At 38.7% G+C, this 23473-nt stretch overlaps 1 protein-coding gene across 2 annotated transcripts in view; it reads right to left on the minus strand.

Moving 5' to 3' along the window:
• syne1b (spectrin repeat containing, nuclear envelope 1b) overlaps window positions 1-23473 on the minus strand; it is a 150828-nt gene that overhangs the window by 32412 nt on the left and 94943 nt on the right. Inside the window, exons 71-104 of one of the 2 annotated variants that reach the window (XM_056256044.1) lie at window positions 23091-23267; window positions 22855-23001; window positions 22446-22571; window positions 22176-22352; window positions 21477-21742; window positions 19206-21366; window positions 18416-18753; window positions 18139-18283; window positions 17814-18032; window positions 17317-17585; window positions 16758-16923; window positions 15368-15523; window positions 15065-15217; window positions 14765-14947; window positions 14468-14605; window positions 14171-14356; window positions 13943-14065; window positions 13452-13634; window positions 12629-12772; window positions 11660-11848; window positions 10741-10881; window positions 10430-10549; window positions 10181-10342; window positions 9852-10046; window positions 9128-9292; window positions 6045-6236; window positions 4548-4682; window positions 4299-4399; window positions 4056-4209; window positions 2609-2740; window positions 2223-2372; window positions 1048-1257; window positions 861-962; window positions 15-134 (exon numbers count right to left, since the gene is read on the minus strand). In XM_056256044.1, the coding sequence (XP_056112019.1) occupies window positions 15-134; window positions 861-962; window positions 1048-1257; window positions 2223-2372; window positions 2609-2740; window positions 4056-4209; window positions 4299-4399; window positions 4548-4682; window positions 6045-6236; window positions 9128-9292; window positions 9852-10046; window positions 10181-10342; window positions 10430-10549; window positions 10741-10881; window positions 11660-11848; window positions 12629-12772; window positions 13452-13634; window positions 13943-14065; window positions 14171-14356; window positions 14468-14605; window positions 14765-14947; window positions 15065-15217; window positions 15368-15523; window positions 16758-16923; window positions 17317-17585; window positions 17814-18032; window positions 18139-18283; window positions 18416-18753; window positions 19206-21366; window positions 21477-21742; window positions 22176-22352; window positions 22446-22571; window positions 22855-23001; window positions 23091-23267 (7725 nt within the window). Of the gene's footprint in view, window positions 1-14; window positions 135-860; window positions 963-1047; window positions 1258-2222; window positions 2373-2608; window positions 2741-4055; window positions 4210-4298; window positions 4400-4547; window positions 4683-6044; window positions 6237-9127; window positions 9293-9851; window positions 10047-10180; window positions 10343-10429; window positions 10550-10740; window positions 10882-11659; window positions 11849-12628; window positions 12773-13451; window positions 13635-13942; window positions 14066-14170; window positions 14357-14467; window positions 14606-14764; window positions 14948-15064; window positions 15218-15367; window positions 15524-16757; window positions 16924-17316; window positions 17586-17813; window positions 18033-18138; window positions 18284-18415; window positions 18754-19205; window positions 21367-21476; window positions 21743-22175; window positions 22353-22445; window positions 22572-22854; window positions 23002-23090; window positions 23268-23473 lie in introns of those variants that run through there. The other variant, XM_056256043.1, reaches the window with a different exon arrangement.

Here is a 23473-nt window from a genome sequence, read left to right on the forward strand (position 1 = left end):
GATTGGTCGTGTACCTGTAGCTTCAGCAGCTCATTGGTGGAGAACTGGTCCGGGTGTAGCTCCGCCCCTCTGGCTTTCAGCTCTGTTATTCTGTGCTCAAAGTCTTTCAGCGTCTCTTCTACCTCTGCAATAGTCTGCCAGAGCAAAAGTGACACAGCGATGACACGAGAGTTCACAGCGATAACTGTGCTACTGTGTTGTTATTGTTAACTAAAAAAAACTATTACCAATCATTTTTGTAAATTGAAATGTATGAAAAACTTTGAAATTAGCTTAAAGGGATAGTTCACCCGAAAATGAAAATTGTGTCATCATTTACTCACTCTCAAGTTGTTCCAAACCTGTATGAATTTCTTTTTTCTGCTGAACACAAAATAAGATTTTTGAAGACTATGGGTAAACAAACTTCAATAGTATTGAAAAAGTCAATTGGGTCCATCAACTGTTTGGTTACCAACATTTTTCAAAATATCTTTTGTGTTCAGCAGAGGAAAGAAATCCATACAGGTTTGGTTTGGAACAACTTGAGAGTGAGTAAATTATGACACAATTTTCATTTTTGGGTGAACTATGCCTTTAATTTGAGGTAATAAAATTACTTCAAAAATAAATAACTAAAACTGAAATTTAAAAAAACAACAACTATAAATTCAAGCTAAATAGAATTTTTTTTAAACTAAAATTGACAACAGCACTTTACAAAATGACCATAACTTAAACTAACATTAAAATGAAAATGGAAAAAATTCAATATTAATGAATACTATAATGATATATGAATAATACTAAAATGACACTGATATACAACTAAAATCACTGTTAATCCAATGCATTCATTAATAATCAAAATAAATTCTTACTTCAAGCTGTTTAGTTGTTGTGTGGTCAAGAACTCCTGCCATTTTCTGGATAACCTGGAACTTGCTTTCACTAATCGCTGTAAAGAGATGCTGCAACTCCGTCTGAAAAGAAACAGGAACTGAGATGATGTTGCAGCGTTGCATTCATGTACCGAACTGAATGGTGCCCATCAGGCCTGATTCCCACCTGGAAAGCCGTGAGCTCCCGCATTCTGCTCCGCATGGTGTCACAGCGGCGGTCCAGAGCCGAGTCCAGGGCTCCCAGGCGTCGCGTCAGACAGTCCAGAGTGTCCTTCATCAGGGTCTGCTCTTCCTCAGAGAGACCCACAGAGCTGGCGATCCGGCTCTGGCTGTGGCTGGTCACCCTGGTCACCTCCGTCACTTCTTTTCCCAATGTCTGCGAGGCAAGCGAAAAATATAGATAAGATATTTATAAATGTGTTTCAGTTCATTCTACAGCTCTATCTACATGTATAGTTTTACTTTTCACAGTTGGCAGTGTTGCTAAAACAACTTAAATGAGAAATGTTCCCTTGGCAACAAACTCAAATAAATAAGCTGAAGTACTAAATTTACTAAAACTAACATGAAAATAAAATCGAAAAAATAAAAGATAACTCAAAATATTAACTTTTAAAATGTAAAAATGTTTTGTACATAACTGTTTTCAACATCGATGATAATAATAATAAATGTTTCTTGAGCAGAAAATCAGCATGTTAGACTGATTTCTGAAGGATCATGTGACACTGAAGACTGGAGTAATGATGCTGAAAATTCAGCTTTGCATCACAGGAATAAATTACATTTTAAAATATATTCAAATAGAAAACAAATAGAAAACAGTTATTTTAAATTGTTATTGTTTTTGTTTTTGTTTTTATCAAATAAATGCAGCCTTGGAGAGCATAAGAGACTTCTTTTAAAAACATTAAAAATCTTACCAAACTTTTAAAATGGCAGTGTACGTTTATATACAAAGACACACACATACATACACAGACATATATATATATATATATATATACACACATAAATTATGTAAACAAAAACGCATGTTAGATGCGATGAATCGCGACTAATCGATTTGACAGCACTAGTTATTTATTAAAATAATATAAAACATAAATGTTCTTTATTAACATAATTAATCGTTTTAATAATACAATTTAAATTTAAGTTTCTCAGGCTTAAATTATTGTCCAAAAGTCATATATATATGAGGATATAGAATATTATATTGTTTAGTGTAAAATGTCTTTTATACAAAACAAACATCCAGAGAACTGAATGTGGGCGAATATGATGTCTCAGATAGGAATCGGATATTATCTATCAAAATTTGCAGCTCAAAGTTTAGACCTCATAATTAGACAGTTGTGTCTCAGCGTTCTCCGTCAGCAGCGCAGGGCCAGAAAACAGTGTGTTCTCCACATCATCCACCCAAGAGGAAGAGGCTGTGACTGCCGAATAAAGCTGCTGCTCCATCAGAATGACCTCGCGCTCTGTGGCCTGTAGAAACAATAACACATTATCCACACATGCTGATATGATAAGCTGTCAAGTTAAGCAATAGGTTGTGCATTATAGTGATTTTACCATGGTTAAGGAGTGTAAACATTCATAACAAGTACTACAGTTCTTTAGCCTAAGTGTTCAGGCTGTTAATAAAATTCAATTCAGTACTCAATTGTTGTGTCGTCACAACTGCATGCATCAAAGCACCAGTTTGATATAAATGTGTCTACCTGAGGGGTTATTTCCTTTATTGTCTGACTGAATCCATTGTGCAGGGACATCAGGCTGGACTTGTCCTGGACGTGAGTCTCTCTCTTATAAACCGGGGCGGCAGTCTTCCCACAAGCAGTTCTGGAGTAAAACTGTTAGAAAAAAATAAAACTTTTACGAAATACTCCACCAACAGAGAGAGTTTCCGAGTATTACAACTGTGCTCCAGTTATGCAAGAATTTTTGCATTCCCCGAAGGCAGCTAGGCCGTAAAAAGAATAGTGCTAAAGTTTAAAGTAAAATGATAGTTGAGAACCCAAATGCAGAAAAAGGGAAAGAGAGACTGATAGTATTATGCAACACAGATTGATAAAAAGATTTATGAGATGAATGCCAGGGTCATAGGTTTGGTTTCCAGGAAACTAATCACATTTATGCCTTAAATGCAATGTAAGTTGCTTTGGATAAAAGCATCTGCCAATGTTGTTAGGGGTGGGAGAAAAAAAAAATAGATGCATCACGATTTTCTCACCAATGATTCAGGATTGATTCTGAGTGTAGTAACCGCAGATGCGCGATGACGCTGAGTGTGCTTTAGAAACACCCGTATTCTGTTTGCTTCCATTTCCTCACACACACACACACCACACAAACCTTACATAAAATAATCTTTTATAAAGTTCTGAAAGGTTGAAGCGAATTACAAGGGCATTCTCGGACTTCATTGCACAGGATATGCGTTGTGAGAAACGTGGGCTTTGCTTGATGTTATACGCTTGCAGTGTGCGGTCTCGCCCGCCGTTATTTTCCTTACAAACGCTGTACGAAGGCATAATTTATGTCGTTTGGAATGCAGTGGGCTTGCATGCGTCTGTGTGCGACTCCGTGTAAGTGGAGCATCTCAAAATGATCTAATAATCAAACAACAATAAAGCTGAGAAAGAGTAAAATCACTCACTTCTCTTGAATGGAAAACGTTCAGATACTCTACTGAAAGCATTCTTTGTTTATTGCTTGTAATATGTTTCTTTGTTCCTCTTAATCATTTAGGCTACCACTTGTTTTACGTTTTGAAGCTATATTAGTTTACATATTTAAAATTCTTAGCATACAATTTAATTACATTTTTAAATTTGTAATTATTTTGAAAAGTACTTCTCATTACATACATATGCAATTAAATAAATAAAAAAGATTTTGAGATTTCCAAGTTGTAAACTAATTAATAATAATAAAAAAAAGATTGTGAAGAATCAGATCGTGACTCCCAGAATCGGATCGGATCTTGACGTGCCTAAAGATTCCCACCCTTAATAGTTGTATACTCATTAATTGAGAGACTGCATTGAATGTATGCACTTTCAGAAATTAATTTGTCACACTTTATAGCTGATCAGGTAAATCGTAATGTTTAGGTCAACTGCTCTACATTTGAGCGATGTGGATACTGTAAAGAAATCAGTGTACCGGTTGTTTGCTGTCTTGTTCCAGGGTGTTCATGAGGAGCTGTAGTTTAGTGAGCATATCTTTTTTCAGACTTTCCCATCTCTTTCTCCTCTGCTTTTTCACGGCCTGACTGTCTCCCTCCAGCTCTATATCAGGGGACAGGGTCTCCGTCGCACTGCAGAAGATTTGACAGACAGAATTGTAAAGAGAGAGTCAGAAAAGGTTGATAGGAAACAGTGAGAGCGAAATGCAGGTTAATGGCACCTTGTTCTGACGGGTGATGCTTGTTGGGTGAGTATTTCCTCTCCACGACTTGCTAGAGATTTCAACAGCTTCTTTTGCTCTGCAAGTTGCTCTTCAAGCTCCTGAATGAACATAATATATTATCGTTCCTCATTTAGTAGATGCTTTCTTATTTAAAACATCCTACTACAGGTTCAGTCCCACTGGAGGACGCAATGTTGATAGTTCTAGATATTTTGATCGCTCTTCTTCTTGTGAAATGTTATGTACCTTTTGTTTCTGGAGGGTGTCCTGGTGCTGTAGGCTGCGTGTGGAGCGGGCCTGGGCCAGCCAGTCCTGCATGTTTGGACTCTGGGACAGACTGGAGTCTGATTCACTGGAGTCTGACGGTTCCTGAAGGGAATCCTGCGGGAGAGGGACAATACAAACATGAGTACTTACAGCAGATTAATAGTCTTCGATACCGTAAATACCTTGTTGGAACTGAATTACAAAAAAAGCAAAAGATCATACAATCATGAATCAAATAATCAGTCATCATTCTCATATTCTGCAATATTCTTGTGAATAACAGCAGGAAAAGAGGAAGCCATGCATGAGATTGTGGTATTCAGACCCAGAACCCAGTGCTGCTGAATTATTCTGCACATGGAGTGACAAGAAAAAAACCCTATGATGTAATATATCATTATTACACATGATGTTTGAAGGCCTTTCAACTCCTCCCAAATTAAAGTCGCCTGCAGGAAATAAAAGACAAAACTTTTAGAGAATCTCACAAAAAGTGGGTCAAATTTTACTCAGAAAGAAATGATCAAAAATGATATTCAGATTTATTATAAAATATCTATTTTATTTCAATAAAACCTATTATTTTTATTTTGATATTTAATGTAATTTTATTATAATAAAACCTTTATTTTAATAAAATACTTTACAATAAGGTTTTATTGGTTAACATTAGTTAACTACATTAGTTACTGCACTTTTACAGCATTTATTATCCTTTGTTCCTGTTAATTTCAACATTTACTAATACATTGTTAAAATTAAAGTTGCATTTCTTAACATGAACAAACAATGAACCGATATATATTTTATTAACTAATGTTAACAAAGATTAACAAAACAGTAACAAATGCATTGCTCGTGTCTAGTTCATGTTAGTTAATACATTAACTAATGTTAACAAATGAAATCTTATTGTAAAGTGTTAACAAAATCTTTTTTTTTATTTTAACACGGATTTTACTTTAATCCTGGATTTAACTGTACTTACAAAAAACTACCTTGTTTATTTTAATATACAGTTTTTTTTGTTGTAGAAAAATAGTTTAGGTTTCTGCCGTTTTTAAAAACTTTAAAAATATATTACAATTGTTTTAATATAAGATTGTATAATAAAAATAATGGTTTTGTTTCATTCCTCCTCACTGTCAGAGATGGTGTTAATAGTGGATAAAATATTTAATAATAATAATTATTATTATTTCATGAAAGATGCTATACAAATAAAATGTATTACTATTATTATTATTATTATCATTACTATCATGTACCATTATAATGCTTTGGCCATGGAACTTGAAGGAATTTGGAGCACCATTTAATACAATGATATTTAGTATACATAAGGAAATCATTCAGTATCATGACATATACAGTATATCAAAGTAATATAGCATTAACATCCCGCCTGAGGGTTTCCAAATGAACCTCTAGAACAAACATGTCAAAGTTTCCCTTGATTCAGAGGTCCAGTCTCACCTGAATGTTGATCTGCTTGTCTTGCAGCATCCTCTGCAGCTCTAGCAGGCTGCCTTTCAGCGTACGCAACTTCCTGGAGAGCTGCTCCGCGTCCTCCCTGTTCTCCGGTCGGCCCTCCAGCAGAAGATTCTCGCTGTGTCTGGAGAGCTCGGAGAGAGCCAGCACCTTCTCCTCGATTTCCAGCAGCATGTTCTGCAGGAGCAGCAGAAGAGAGGCCAGCTCAAACATGGTTCTGCAGCTCTCATCCCAGAACCTCACCGACACCTACAGCGCTGTACATTATCCGTAATCCCTCACGTGCCATGCTCACAGTAAACATGCATTCTTGAGGAATGTACAAAAGTACTTCAAATGATATCCAAAATTCACTTGAAAATTGTCAACACAGGGCATATGCTACTAAAAAAATTCAAGGTGTTTCGCATTGGGACATCTGCCAGTTTGTAACCTTCCCATGAAGTCAAACGAAGCCCCACCCCTTTCACCACTAATGCTGCAGTCACCCTCATGAATATGTAATAAGAGGTGGAACAGGCTTCAAGTGAGCACCAATCCTCTCACAGGAATCCTCTAATATCCTCAAAGCCAACTGTGAACAGTGTTACGCTGATACATTTGCATAATCTGATTATGGCTCGTGCCACAAACGCTTAAGAAACAATCCATCTGAATGCTCAGAGGCCTTTTAATACTGCTGTTTACGGATAACAAAGTATCCTGTTCTCTGAGAGGAATTAACGAAAACTCATTCGTTTTAAAACACAAAGCAGCCCTTAATGTCGATAGATAACAAGTCAAGTCAAGTCAAGTCACCTTCATTTATATAGTGCTTTTAACAATATAGATTGTTTCAAAGCAGCTTTACAGTGATAATAGGAAATTAAAGTAACAGAGATTGTTTTGGCTATTTTCCATAAAGTTATTGTCCAGCTAAAGTTAGTTTTTAATTGATTCACTTCCATTGCAAAGATCATTAGTTATTAACTTAGGGGCCGCTTACACGACATGGTTTTAACTGAAAACAGAAAACGTTTAATGTGTTCTGGCCGTTCATTTGCAGGACAACAGTGTTTGGTGGCTCGAGAACGCAAACTTTTTAATAGGTTCCAAGGTGCAGGTTTTGAAAAACGTTATCATCTCCATGTAAACTTCAAAAACGTGAATCTGTGAAACCGGTGACGGCGTGCACTTGCATATTATGCGTTTAGTCTATGCGTAGTCTTTCTTTACAAATTGACATTGACAAATTACTTGTCTGGCCTGCAAAATACGGAATTGTTTGTCGATTCCGCGTATCCATGCGAACTGAAATCATTCTGTTAACGTTTGATCTGTACAGAGAGCCTTCACAGGGGACAGGGCTCTAGAGTGCGACCATTTTGGTCGCACATGCGACCAAAATTTGTAAGGGTGCGACTAAACTTTTTTCCTAGGTCGCACCAGTGCACCTAACGTTCTCGCATGATTGCATCCGCTGCCTCTCCACAAACAAGTCTTTTGTTCTCCTTGCACGCATGGTTGGATCATATCGTGGTCTAAACCAATCAGAGATAGAGATTGGGCGGGTCTTTGCCTCTGATTGGCTGTGGTTCAGATATTCCTGTAGGACTAAAATGCTCCGTTCTGTGTGATTGAAATAAATTGCGACCTGTCACCTGAGCACCAGAGAATCAGTTACGGCAATCAGCAGCATCAGCTAAATAAACGCAGGAAAACAGACGACGAAGAAACTTTTAAAAATGTAGGCTACTTGAACTAGGGCTAGGTGAAAAATATTGATTTCTCGATTTTAATCGATTCTCATTTTTACGAACCGTTGGGCTATGCTGTTTTCAGTTGATGAATAAATGGAACATTGTAGCGCGCATCCCATCCAATAAATCGCAATAATCTTTGTGCTTTGTTACTATTGATATGAAACAAAGTCTCAGATTTCAAATTAGGTCCATTTTGTTATGAAATTCAAAAACATAAATAGTGTGTTGTTGACGCTGTGGCGTGAGATCGCTCTGGCGCCGCTCAAGAGAAGCAGCAGTGCGGAGCGCACATGATCTTCTCTTCCGCCTTAATAATACCAGTTACAGCGCCAAATAAACATGAACGAGCATCTGAAAGTGTGCTAAAAGACAGAGTACAACTTATCGAAATCCGTATCTTTCACATGGAATCGCTCAATCAGTGTTTCAACCGTGGAAAGACGTCAGTAAAACGCTTGTAAACAATGTAATGTAACGTCACATTTACCTCAGAAAAAAAACATATCCAGTGACCATAAACTCGTTAGCTAGCTAGAAAAATTAACTCTAGGGAGGAGCATTTTGCCAAATATATGCACCATATTGCATATTCATTATAATTTTTTTTAATGTTTTTCAATATTTAATGCATGTTGTTTGAAAAAATCTGGCAAGTTTTTATGCAGCCACCATTTAAATGTTTATATTTCATATAACTTTTATTATAAAAATAAATAAAAGTGTAATTTAAGTGTTTGTGTACAAATCAGGTACCTTCAATATTATAGTAGGCTAATGAAGCATAGTGGGCTACAACTGACTCCCAATTTACAGCATTAGTTAAGAGATTTGTTTTCCTTGAGAAAATTTGCCATGTATTGTACCTGATATCCCAAATAATCAATATTGAATCGAATTGTGAAATTTGTGTCAATACCCTGCCCTAACTTGAACCATGTAAAAACAGCACTTTAAATGTTTTATTTTTTTTAAAGATTTATGTTTTTATATACAGTATAATTGTGCTTCAAAAAAAAAAGTATTATTATTATTCTTGTTTAAAAGCATTTACATAATATATATGAATGTATATGGAGCGTGATAAAAAGGTGACCTTGAAATTGTGGCGTTAAAGGTGACGCGAGACGAGGAAAAATTTTAGTGCACCTAAATTTTGTGCTGGTGCACCTAAATAAATAAGTTAGGCGCACCAGTGCAACCAAGGCAAAAAGTTAGTCTGGAGCCCTGACAGGGGAACACAAAATAATACATTTTCTTTTTTAGATTAAACAGTAAATCATAAATAATTTATATATTTTAGTAATCGGCAGTAGAGGGCGCTCTAACCTGACAGTCTCCGAGTTGCTCTTCCATGTCTTCCGAGTCCTGAGAGCAGGAAGTGATGTTACCCCGAGTGCTCCGTAGCCATTGGTCCAGCTGGTCTGCCTGGTTCAGGTAGCTCTGTAAAGCCTGCGCCTGCTGCTGCTTTTCCATTCGTTCACTCTGTCGCTCCTATACACAGCACCATAAACATCTATGAATATCTACTGGGCATCTCTCTCGGCTGACCAGCCGGGTCTGTCTTTTCTGTGTTTCTGTCTTTTTGTGTTTTGTGGCTGATGTTTGTTATGTTCGCCATGTGCTCCTTTGTTTGTCACGTCTTTGCCCCTCCCCCTCGTTTTCTTTGCATTAGTCTATGCCTCACCTGTTGCCATCACAGGAATTATTTACATTTCAAAATATTAAAATAGAAAAAAGATTATTAAATCATAATCATATTTCATATTACTGTTTTTCCTGTATTTTTGATGTTCACCAGCCTTGGCTGGTAAGAGGCTTCTTTCAAAAACATTTAAAAAAAATCGTAGCAACCCAAACTTCTGAACAGTTGTGTTATTATAAAATGTATATTTATTATTTGTTAAATAACTTCTATATTTTTTATAACCTTATTACTTTGTATCTTGTGTAGTTTAGAAATTTAAGTGATTAAATGTAAACCAAGAATGTAAACCAAGCTTAATTGCTCACTAAAACAAAATGTACAGTGTATATATATATTTAGGTATACCTCAAGAAGTTGTCGTTTTCCTGAAGCCTTCATGTGTATGGTGGCCATCCTCTCCGCCAGCACAGTGAGTGTGGACTGCATGGCCAATTGATCGGAAGAGTCCGAGTCCACGACATCAGACATCAGCTCTTCTGTCAAGCTGGACTGAAGCCCATCTATATCATCCTGCAGTCTGACGATTTCCTCCATCTGATTCTGGAGGAATATGGCAGTATGATGATTTTGTTTTTGTTCTGCATCCATATTCTTATAAAGCTCCTATAGTCTACAGCTGGAGCAAAGGCAACAGAGAAAATCCTTCAGAACTTCAACTCTACAAATTGGCTCACCTGATATAGGACCATTTGTCTGTCAGGACTGAGATCATGCATAGGGGGCTCGATTAATCTGGTCTCGATGGACTCCATCTTAGTAGAAATGGACTGTACAGATCCCTGATAGCGCTGTTGCTTCTCCAGAGCCTCGTAGAGCGTCTTCTGCTTTTCACTTATCTGCAAAACACGAAGGATAATCACATCTCAAAGACCAGATTTGAAATACTGGTGCATTTGACTGTTGAAAACAAAAGACCAACGTACCACATTTTTCAGGGTCTCCCACGAGCGCTGAAGGTCATCTAAACTGGCCACAGACTCCAGCGTGGGATTGTACAGCTCCTGGAGGGGAGCTCTGGTGAGAGTGGCTCTTCCCATGGACATCTACATTTAGGACAGTCCAAGTAAAAACAATGCAAAATTAAATAAATCAATCATGTTAATATGCTACAAAAGTCACTGCACTGGTGTCTGTCACAGATTAAGGTGAAACTGATAATTGCAAAAAGGCAGCAAAGGAAAAGTCTGCGAGAAGTAAGATCAAGCACCAAATGCTTTGGCATTACTGCTAATACCTTGCTAATGGCTGCTTCAGTGTTAGTGACAGGAGAGGGAGATCGACAGTAAGCAGGAGAGCAGATCTCACTGCTGGTGCCCTCCTCCCCAGACTCCTCTGTCACAGGAGACAGGAGAGACTGACAGCGACCAGCCGACATCTGACAGCATCACAATCAGAGAGAGTCACGGAGCAGAGGATATTAGTCGGTCAGTTCACAGAGCTGTAACGTTCAGTGATTATGACATGCAAAGATCGCTGAGAGATGAGTAAATAAAGACCGTTTAGGTAAGAGGGTCCGTTTTTAATCTCTTAATTTGCTTTTTTTTTCCTCAGTATTTAAGCGGTTTTCATGCAAAAATATCTCAAATAAGTTACATTTACATTTAATAAATATATTTTTAATAGCTAAACTGTGTAAAATAATGCATGCTTTGATTTCAAGGAATATATTCACAGAATGTTTTTTTCTTCTTCTTGTTTTAGGTCTAAATCTGGTTAGATGTATGCTTAAAACAAGAAATTCTAAAAGGGTAAGACATTTATGTTTTATATATATATATATATATATATATATATATATATATATATATATATATATATATATATATATATATATATATATGTTAGTTTTTTTAAGCCATTAAAAATGACAAAAAAATAGTCATTAAAATATAAAATAGAAACTAAAGATATTAAAGTCTTAATATCTTATGTTATTTGTTTCTAAAGTAAATTGACCTTGTTTTAAGGATGATTCTATATTTTTAATACAAGACAAATATTCTGATTAAATATGATTAAAAATGGCTTTTGTAGTGCACACAATTATTTAGAATACAAGAACAAATAGCAATCACTTTTTGAGACATTTACTACTCTAGTTAGTTTGCTTATCCCACGATTATACTGGCACGCCCACTTTCAGACTAACGTACCGAGACTTGAGACTGGGTCTTTCTTTTAATAGCATCACCGTCCAGTTCCTCCAGACTCTCGGTTAAACCCTCTGCATCACTCACTGTCAGGAGAGTGGTGGCGTGTTTAGCTTTCACCGTCAGCATCTTACACTTGGAGTTCAGAGATGCAATCTGCTCCTGGTAGCCTTTAATTTTATGGGCCAGTTCCTGTTTAGATAAAAATAAACACAGAAGAGATGTCAAAAGATGTTATTTAGCTGCCCTTTAGGTTATCTCAAAAATTTGATTTGAGGACAGTAGCTATGTTTCCATCCAAAGTCGCAAATTTAACTTGTATGCAAACTTTAATATATAATAAAGCAACATTTCCACCCCATCATCACGTGTTCAGGAGAATTAAATCATCACTTCCTGGAAAATTGGTGTAAAATATCTTTAATATAAATTAAAGTTGCTACAATTTCTCTTTTCTCATCATAACTGAATTGCGCCTCAGAGCGCGCAGATGAAACGCAACAAATACGGTTATGTTATCTTGCTTTCAAAGTTTAGGTGCATATCTTCTTATCGGATTAAAAAATGACACTCCTAAATTGGGCGCATACATTTTTTATGTGCATTTTTTGAATTTATGCACATCTTGGCATTTCCATCCAGGTTTTTTTAAGCTATAATCAAAAATTTGCATAAAAATAGGTGGATGGAAAAATAGGTAGTGTGGCATCACTGAAGTGAATATACGTGACACCTCATCAATGTTGCTATTGTTAACTAAATCTATTAAAATATTTTTGGGCAATTGAAATTAAGCTGAAAATGCTAGAAATGTTGCCTTGACTGAAATAAACTAATTTGTGTAGGTTGAGGTACTAAAATGACCCAAACTAAAACTGAAAAAAAAATCTAATTCAAAATATTAATAAACACTATGACAGTAATATTAGTAAATACTATAATAGTATAAATAATACTAAAATATCACTGCACCTCATGATGATTAATTTGTGCCTGCAGCTCTTGGATGTTGCTGGTGTTCACAGGTTGGTCCTGAATGACCCGGTGAGCATCTTCAATCATGGCCTGCAGGTTTCTGACTTCCTGTTCATACTGTTCATACTGCACCACTGCCTCCTAAAACAAATATCATACACATTTATTTTTATATCATGATGAGTCCTACTGGAATTCTATTGTTCTTAAATTGGGTTAATTACTACACCCTAACCTTACCCCTTAACTAACCTCTTTCAGACACCTTTGAAATATTTAAAAGCAAATTAATACACTATTTAGTTCCACTATTTACATCACGTAGACTTAAAGATTTTAGCCTGGTGTTTGTGGGGACATTCAATATAGCAAAACCTGACCCATTCTAAAAAAGAACCCATCCAAATGTATAATCCTTACAGATCATAAAACAAAGACAGCATTTGTGCCTGATAAGCTATAAGTACTCAGGATTCAGGATAATTTATGGTGTGTTCCATATGTACTCGGAAGTCAGAAATTCCGAGTTCCCAGTAGGAGCTTTAACTGGAACGCCGACTTGGAAACTCAGAGGAACTGCAACAACCCTGACTTCAGAATCCAAAATAGCTGCTCAGCGCATCAACAGTAGTGAAACTGTAGTAATATATTGTTTATTAGCACTTCTGTTTGTCTGTCTCTCAATAAACTTGTGGTGCATACAGTACTATCCAACCTCAATCTGTGGACATGATTCCCCAGCATTATCTGTCCAAAAACTGTTTGTATCCTGAAAGAGCAAGCACAACGAATGCTTGCCTGGATGTGTTTTCTGACTTACCTGCAGGATGTTGCACTGCTGGATGGCGGTGTGCTGCAACTGACTGGCCTCTTGCTGCAGATTCAGAGCAGTGCGACAGATGGACAAACTGGTCACCACTTCCTCAGGGACTCTTAGAGCGCTATGACACTCCTGCACGTCCTCTACCTGCTGCTTGAAGCTCTCCATGTCTGCCAGCAAACGCTGAAAGAAACAAAAAAACAAAATCCATTTTAAGAACAAAAATTGCTTCCCTTCTTTCCACACTAAAATAATGTATTTATGTAACAAAAACCAGGTTCACAGAAAACACTCAAAAATTAAGCAGAAGAACTTTTCTGTCACCAGATCTTCAACAATGTACATTACAGACTACAAAGCTACTGCTACAGCTTAAATTCAATTTTATTACCCATATCAAGAACACATTTATAATGCAGTCAAGTAGGCTGTGCATGGAATAATAGGGCTCAAATAAATGATATATTCCGGATCAAAGCAGATAAATGTACCTGTCTTTGAGTCAGTTGTTCTTTTAGACTCAGTCGGGCCAGTTCAGGAGACGTGAGAGTGGCTTGAACCTGCTCCAGAGACACATGCAGGGCCTTCACTTCATTCTCAAACCTCTCCATATCCTAAAAGAAATGACAAAGTGAGTCATGCTGAGCTACTGTAGTTCACAGAATATAATAAATACATTTAAATCTGAGGAAGGAGGAAATCGTTTTAGGTGCTCAAACCTTCGCTGCGTCCTGTAGACTCTGCAGTCGCGATCTGATGCTCTGCTCCAGCTCCTCAGTGTGACGGCTCAGTTCTGACACCTGCTGTCCCATGGCCTCCACCTGCAGCGTCTCAGACAGTATCTCCACCTTCTCCTGCATGGCCTCCATGTCACCATGGAGCTCACGCGACTCACGAAGAACAGACTGCAGGGTCAAAAGCACAGATTATTCATTCTTAATGTAGACAACAGATAATTGCACCAAAATGCACTTGAATGTTATATACACATTTGATTTGTGTGCGTTGTAGTCCACCTGATGCATCCTGATCTGTTCTTGCAGGTGCGAGGAGGAGTTCCAGATGATGTTGGCCTTCACCAGGCTCCTGGCTCTGTCTGCCCACTTCACTATGAACTCAAACATCTCGTTGTACTCATCTAAATGTGCATCCGCCTTATGAGAAAAAAACGCATAACATCACATACAATGTTTGAAAGACTCTAATACAAAAGTAATACATGAGCATGTAGGAAGTAGGTTCATTTTCAGTGAGATTCTGTCTTATTAGCTGAATGTTAATTTCGTCTATTAGTAAAACATAATGTATCTTACCTTCTTCAACCATATAGTCTTATATTCAGCCAGTCGAAGAGTGTGATGATGGATCTCTCGTAATTTGGCAATTGCATCAGCTAGCTGTCTGGCTATCAGAGGGTTACGGCGACCAAAGTCCTGCACCGCGGCTTCTAGCTCAGCGAGATTTCTTCCGCAGCCGTCAAGTTCATCACAGAGACGCTAGAAATACAGCAAGGAGTTCAAGTACTTTATACCCATTTAAGGCAGTGAACATTTGTTTATAGAAAACACATTCAAATGTTAGCAGTATAAAGATGATTAGGATGCAACACTTACTCTGGCCTCATCTTTGGCCTGGTCAATATCAGTGGCCTTTTCCTTCAGAGTGCTAGAGATGGCCTTCAACTTTTCAGACACATCATGAATTCTGGAGTTGAACTCTTCTTTGATAACTCTGGTCTTCTGAATGTCTCTCTCCTTGGCTTGAACCTACAGGTATGGATTAATTCATTTATATCTTATATTATGAAGTGTTAGTAAAAACGGTAATATTGTTCAAAACATTGGTCTCCTATGATTTAGTAAGAAACTGCCAATTAATACACTATGAAAACAATTAAAAAAAGGGTAATTATGTACCTGGTCCTCAATGGATCCCAGTGCCAGGGACACTTCAGCCAGCTGCATTGAGATCTCGGATGGTAAAATAGTGTACAGGTCCAAGTATTTACTTTGCTGCTGCTCTGCAAGCTTGTCCACGTTCTGACGATGAGTGATCAGCTCTCCATGCATCACCTGCACAAATTTAAAATACAATTAAGACTGGCGAATTCATTCTACCATTCTATTTACATACCGTACTACTTCTATAGTATGTGAACAATATGTAAATCTTTTATATGCATGCAAAACCAGGATGACACACTACATTTGCTCAAATTTGTAGTATCAAGAATTACTACATTGGGTACTGCATCCCATAATGCGATGAGCTCAACTTCACTTAATTAAAGGTGCATTGCGCTAGTCTCTGAGTTTTTGCAGAACTATGCCCCCCTCTGGCGACAAGCGAAACTGCAACCAGAGGTGTGTAAGCTCATGGACCACACGAACACGCACGCTTGCACGAGCTGTTCATTACCGCATCAGCGCACAAATCTTTTGTTTACAGTCATAATGTCTTCAGAGGTAATAAAGTTATAAATCTGCAAGTCATTTTAAATATATGGAAGGAAAGGCATTTGAGTAAATTACACACTTATGTGTGAGGGGAAAATGGGGGTAGTAGAAAACTTCGGTTTTTGTTTCCATCTATCTCCATGTTGAACTGTTTTATGTGTTTACTGTATCCACTTATACAGTTACAGATTGTATTATTATGGAAACACGTTCATGAACCGTTTTATCAAGAAAAAAGCCAACTGAGGATCCCGTTTGAGCCCTAGAGCAGACCGGAGATCTCTCCATTTGTTGAAAGGCTTCCCGATGTTGACTCTCGTCTTATTCCGACGCCTGTCTGACTCCAAATTGGCCCTTTTGGTGGCACTAGACAAAAGTTTTCTTTTCTTTGTCTTATGTGGAGTTTGCGTTGGGGTTTGGAATGAATTACAATCCGGTCTCTTTGAATCCATCTTCTACTTTTGTCGAAAGTTGACTAAAGTTTTGTCGCTCGAGTTGTCTTTGCTGATACGGAGAATGGCGGCGCTGGCGAATACACAAACCTGCCAGACATAGCCAGTTGAGCGTGAACGCGCATGACGTCACGCCCAGTCTCAAATTCCGTCCCGAATCCCTCTTATTTATTTTACTGTACAGGATTATAGAGGCAATCGCAATGATCAGAGAAGGGCTCATTCAGCCCATCAGGCAATTGTTTAAGCATGTATGGGTTAGAAAAACGGGTATTTTTAACATGAAATGTTGCGCAATGCACCTTTAAACATGCAAAATTGTGTTAAAACAGTGTAGCATACTGAAGTTAGAAAAAAAATATTGTTGGATACTAAAGACTGTTTCATTTTTTGTTCACCTCCAATTCTTGTGTGAGAATATCCAGATCAGATGTGGGGTTCAGCAGGAGCTCCCTGGAGTCCTGGATCCAGCTCTTGACCAGACTCAGTCCTCTCTCCACACCTTCCCTATCCGATAATTCCTGGTGGACCCGAGTCTTTCCTGTCCTGGCCTTCTGCAGGAAACTACAAGAGACACATATTGTACAAATTAGCATTCAGTCGATATTGCTGGTACAGGCTAATTATCAGCATTGTTCTGTTCAAGCCATTAATTGGAAGCAAAACTACACTGACATTAAACTGTTTAGCAATCAATCACTTTTTACCATTTGCACAAGTTACAAATACATTGGTTACTGTAGACAGTTGAATTAATAGTTTAATTACAATTGTACAAAAAATATGTCATCATATTGGTATTAGCAAATCTTAGTGATGTTTGAAAATAAGAAAAAACAGTGTACACTCTTTTCTTTGACAGGTTTTAAAAGTACTAAACAGATTAGCATATTTTGCACTGTACATAATAATATTTTGGTGCTGGATTTCATATTGGTTTGGAGAAAGATTACACGCCTCTCTAGCTTATCTTGCACGGCTTTGATCTCCTTCAGACTTGGTAATTGCTCATGATCAGCCGTTGGCACAGACACCTCCACATCATGTAGCAGGCTGAGAGCATACTGTCGTAGGAGAGTTAGAGAAGACTGCTCCCTCTCTAAGTCCTGACCAACCAGCTCGTATTGGTCCAGATGTGACTGCAGTGTGGCTTTGGAGGCTTTTTCAGCGGTGCAATCAGGAACACGGTTCTTTAGCTCTTCTGTTACAGCTCTAACCTTCATCATCTGAAAAACATAGTTGTCTTGTTTAAAAAACTATTACATTCTTTGTGACATTAACCTGTTAACCCAATTGCTTGTACCATTACATTTGATGTATGTTCAATACACCATTTCAAACCATTTGATTTGTGATTTAAATTTTATTTTAACTTTTCCTTAATTTGTGTAGGGACAGAGCATCATAACATTAAATGGGAGTCCAACTATATTTGGCCACAAGTGAAACTGCACCTTTTCCCTGAAAGTTCTCCATTCATGAGCCGTATCCTCCAGCACCCTCTCTTGGCCTCGTGCTACACTGCGTAACCTGGTCCAGCGCTGCCATACTGTGGTCATGGATCGACTTATGGTGGCTTTACTGGCATCACTTCCAATCAGCTCTAATTGGGACGCTTGCTCTTCCAGACCAGTCAACTTTTCTTGGAAACTGTTCACCATGGATACTAACGACTGCAGGCCAAAGATGAAGACATTTTAAATTGGTTTATCATCATGTAGACAGTTGCATAAGTTTATTTTCTCAAGAAAGAGAGTCAATATGGCATACTTAACTTACCTTATGACTCCTGAGTTTCTCTTCAGCTTCCTGGCCCGTTGCAGCCTTGGCTGTGGAAAACTCTGTTAGCTTCTTCTCTGCCTCATTCATCAGCTCAATGGCTGTCTGTCTGGCCTCCTGATATGAATTCCACTGGGCAACACAGCTGAAAAGGTCACATTATAACTACAATAAGTAGTCTTCATTGGCATCAAACTTGGGTCAATTTACAATAACAAACCCTTAATATATCTAAGAGCTCAAATGTTCTGGAAAACTGCTGTGATCCAAACTGTACCTGTTTAAAATGTCTTGGTGGCACTGCAGCTGGTCTCTGACCTCCACACCTCTCTGCTGTGCAGACTCCACACTAAGTCGAAGCTGCTCTTTGGATGTAGAGTTGACCAGGTTTTCAAGTTGAGGTGGCAACGATTCCAGTTCCTCAAGAACACCCAGGAACTCCTGTTCAGTGGCCATGATATCTTCTTGTTGCCTCAAACACTCCTCGTAGTTCTCCACATCCACCCCGAGACTGGCCTGTTGCAAGAAGCCCACCGCATCCTCCAGCCACTCACATGCTGTTTGCATTCTGGAGTGATACTTCTGACACAAGCCAAGAGCTTGCTCTAATGTAATCTATAAGAGAAACATTTGGATTCATTAGTTAATAGTAAGCTACACTATCAAAAATAAAGGTTTCAAAAGGTTTTATATGGCATAGAAGGACCATTCCCCCAAGAACCGTTCATGGAACAGTTCTTAAAAGAAAGTTTTTTTCGAAGTGTGAAGAACTTTTTCCACTTTAAAGAACCTTTTGAACAATAGAAAGGTTCCATGGACATTTAAGGCTCTTCATAGAACCATATATGCCAATAAAGAACCTTTATTTTTAAAGGAGGGTAGGGTAACCATTTAATAGGCACTAAGGAACTCTTGCTGGCTTAGCTAATTAAGAGGCCTTGTAGGCACACCAGAATCCCATGTTGGGGCACAGTATCTAAAACACAACATAACGGTGAAGAAGTATGCAAGGATCTTGTGCTTTAACTAATAGTCTTGGTTAAATTGATGGTTTCAATAGAACTTGCCTGTTTAGAGCTCAGGGCACGTTGAACATCAGCCTCCAGCTTGGCCATCTCTTGTAGACTTGAGTCCACGTGAGCGGGAACGAGCTCATTGGCACTGGTGTACTTCTGCTTCTCTCTGGTGCTAAGAGCTGCCACTATCCTCAGCCTCGACTGCACTTCCTCTTGCATTATCTGTTGCTTCCGGATTTCCTCCTGAACTTTCTCAATCTTGACGTCTACCACCACCTCAGAGCCAAGTTCATCTTTGATTTGCTGGAGCCAAGTTAAGGTCCGATTGACTTCGGTCTCAAAGTCTTTACTCTGCACAAACCTGTTCTCACACTCCACAATTAGTTCTCCAACAGCTGACTGTAATGACTGAAGCTCTTCCTGCCAAGAGGTCACCCGCTGCTTTGAAGCCTCGTGTGCAGCGGTATCCATGTGGGATACCAGGTTATCCATCTGCTCCATGAGTCGAGTGAGGTGAGAACTGGCACCTTGAAGACTAGCGGCCAGGGAATGATAGTTTTTCAATCTCTCCTCAGCTGACTGTGTCTCTGCATTAACTTTCACCAGTTGCTCTTTGGTGGCCTTTAGCTCGGAATCAACCTGCATAGCCATGGCTTGATGGTCCTCGAAAGATTCCAGGGTGTCGTCGAGATGTTCTACCCTCTGCTCAATCAATCTTTTGAGTCCGTTGTAAAGGCTAACAAGTTGAGTCATTTCTTCAGGTCTCCAAGGTTGACCAGTGCTTCGAAATCCCTCTTTCTTCTGGTTAAGCTCACTGACGGCTTGTCCGAGATTGGTCAACTCCTCTAGGAGGGCTTTATAATCTGCCAGAAGACTGACAACTTCCTCAGTCTTAAGGCTGACAGACTGCGTCCCCAAATTGTAGAACTGTTCCTCAAGTTCTTTAAGTGCTTTGTGGGTGATATCAATAAAGGAGGCATATTCCTGTCGGGCAAGAATGGCTTGCTGTATTTTCTCTTGTTTCTCTTTGGCTAGTCCTAAAATATTATTGTACTGTTGAGGAAGAGCAATCAATTTCTCATCTAAGTAGCAATGGTCGACTTCATTCAGAGTGGGAAGTATTTCTTGACCTGTTCTTTGCACAGTTAGCAGAAGGTTCTCATATTCCATGGCTTGATCCAATATTTGTTGGTATTTTGTAAGTTGCGAGCTTAATTCTGCATCTCCATTCATGAGGTTGATCTCTGGGAAGGTCACAATATCAGCTTGCTTCAACCACTGGCATATCTTCTCGAGATCTACCTTGAAATATTTTCTAGTCACCAATACCTTTTCCAGCTCCTGAAGCCTCTGGCTACACTTCTGTAGAGCAACCTCGAAGGTATTCTGCAGCTCTTGGAGCTTGTTTAACATCTCTGATTTCTCTTCTTCAGAGGCATCTTTCATCAAATCCCTACCTTGGGACCACAGGGAGGTCAGCTCACTCTGGTAGGCCCTCAAGCTACTCTGGATGTTCCTGCATGTCCTCACCTGCTTAGATAAGTCATCGGGAAGTAGGGCTATATAATCCTCGGCTTGTGCTTTCTTCTCGTTCTGTTGGACCCAGGTGATAGCTTGATTCACAGCCAACAGGAACTGGGTTCTCTCAGTGAAGGCTTTGCTTAGGTGTTTCCTACGTTGAGCCACTTTGATGCTCAAGGACTCCACTTCTGCTTGAGTTTCAGAGATGAGCTGCTGCAGTCTTTGCCTTTCGTTTAGCCCAAGATGTGCTAAAACCCTATCTGCATCGCTCATAGCCTGTGCCAGCAGAAGCTGCTTGACTTCCAGTTCACTGCATATGGTGAGATGGTCAAAGAGGAAACTCTGTGCTAGCTCAGGTGGAGGACTCATCTTCATGGCTTCAGACAGGGCAGGCTGCTGCTCCTCTGCCCATTCGCGAGCTTCCCTCAAACGGGCCTCAACTTGGCCCATGTCTTCAAGGGTCACAATGGAGTCTTGGATCTTCCTCTCAATGAGGCTCTCTAGATGGGCCCATCGTTGCTCAAAGTGGCCGATCTGCTCCTTCACCAGCTCTTTGTCATCCAGGTTTAAGTGGTACATTACTTTTTGCTTCTGTTCTTTGAGGTCATCAAGGGTGTTTATCTTTTCTTTAAGAACAACAGAGAGTTTCCGAAGAGCCTCCAAATGATTAGATGAACTCTCAGCATCAGTTCTACAAAATCATGAAAGAATAATGTAAGTCTCAAATGACACTTTCAATGTAGCACTTATTAAAAGTGCAATACACATACATTTACACTAAATCCTGAATAAAAGGTCTACCTGGCCAGGTTATCCCATTCCTTGGACACCTGTTCAAAGAGGGCTTCCATGGCACTGATGCAGTCATGATACTCTTTAGTCCTTTGCAGATCTTCCTCTCTCTGAGCATGCAGTTTGTTAGCCTGATGACACAGTTCCAGCCATGCATGACTCAATCGACCAATCTCTGTATGCTCAGGAGACTCCTTCCCTTCGGTCAGCTTACTCACAAGCTCTGTCATTTTAGTCAGAGTGCTTTGTCTGCTTTGAAGGTGCTGGCCAAATTCCTACAGGCAACATGAGCACAGAAGAAAAGACAAGCATAAAAAGAGAGACAAGATGAGAAATGAAAATCTTTTACGTTATAAATACATCTCCCTGGTATTTTTGTGCAGAATTCATAGGTGCACATTATTCTAAAAATAAAAATGTCTGTTGTCATAATTTGTTATTAAAATGTAATAACTTTCTCCACATTTAAAACATTCACCTTTTGTCCCCGTTCTGCTGATATAATCAAGGCCAGGACAGGTAAAAAATAATAAAGCAATAAAATCATAGCCAACTTTTTTTCTCAACCCACATATAATTTACCAATATATATACAGTATATTCCTAATATAGATATATAATATAATATGTTTTATTTTAAAATTAAATTAAAATTAGAGACTAGTTTTAGAAACATTACATGAATCGAGATCAGACACATATATTTACTTTGGCTTGATCAAGCATGTTTTGAGCAATCTTGGGCTCCAGCTCCGCAGGTCTCCTGGAGAGACTTTGCAATTGCTGTTCCATGTCCTGGAAAAGTGTTGCGAGTTCCTGTTTCTGCTCTTTAATCTCCCTCCAGCTATCTGACAGCTCTTGAGAAATGGTCATCCTCTCCTCAATCTGTAGAATTGACAATATCAATCATATTATTAATAACTAGATTCATTTTACATCCCAAAACATCGTTAGTTAAGTCTGCGTGATCAAACTCACCATTGTTTTGGTTTGCTGTATTTTGGCAGCTGTAGCCCTTACAGACTCATCAGATAAATCACACACTGAACAAACCAGGTCAAGATATGTACTGGCCTGCTCCTGTAGGGCCCTGAAGTGCTTCACCTGTGGAGTAAGTAGTCAAAATGTAATTAAATATCATTAAAACAAACATGTGCAAAAAAAAATAATAACAACATAAATACAATAGCTCTACAAGTGCTGTAAACAATGTCTATGCACTTCCCTTTTTAATAAAATAATATATATATTTACCTTAATGAAAAACACATATATATGTTAAAACCTTAATGCTATAATTGTAATCTATATGATATTTGTCTAAATTTGTTCTAAGCTGGTTTGTAACAGTTAGCACAGAATCACTCTCCTGCTCTGTGGCATCTACCTGTTTCAGAGCCTCCTGAAGGCCATAAGGAGTCTGCGTCTGCAGATGGATCTCCTCTTTAACGCTGGACAGCCACGTCTGACACTGCTGCAGGGTGTCCTGATGGCTGACGTGCTTCTGGAGCTCACGGTCAAGACTCTGATACACCTGATGATGCCAAACGTTAAACATTAGACTAAGAAATAAACAAGGCGACATTTCTGATAATGCAATCCTTTATTAGCAGGAGTGCTCACACGCTGAGTCGTGCTGCAGATAGCTGAATAACTGTCTCTGGTTCCCTGCTGGTGTGCCTGGATCTGCTGACTGATCTTGGCCTGCACCTGCTCTGTGCAGCTACTGGTGAGACGTTCGCCTTTGTCCTTCAGGCTGGTCAAACGCTCCTCAAAACCAGCTATCTCCTCCATTATTGCCTGAGAAGAAATAAGTCAAATCAGAAATAGAATTGACAAAAAAGAAGCTAAGTCAGTAGTTACAAACGAAATATGTTTATGCATATGTATCTAAAATATATGAATATAACAGTGCAATATGCCAGGTGATACAAAAGGAAACAGACTATGATTTTATTTATGTGACTTCTGCATGGATTGTTATTTATTTTTATGGTAGTTTTATG

Source organism: Rhinichthys klamathensis, unplaced genomic scaffold (assembly GCF_029890125.1).
Source record: "Rhinichthys klamathensis goyatoka isolate OS25496 unplaced genomic scaffold, OSU_Roscu_1.1 h1tg000123l_1, whole genome shotgun sequence".
NCBI lineage: Eukaryota > Metazoa > Chordata > Actinopteri > Cypriniformes > Leuciscidae > Rhinichthys > Rhinichthys klamathensis.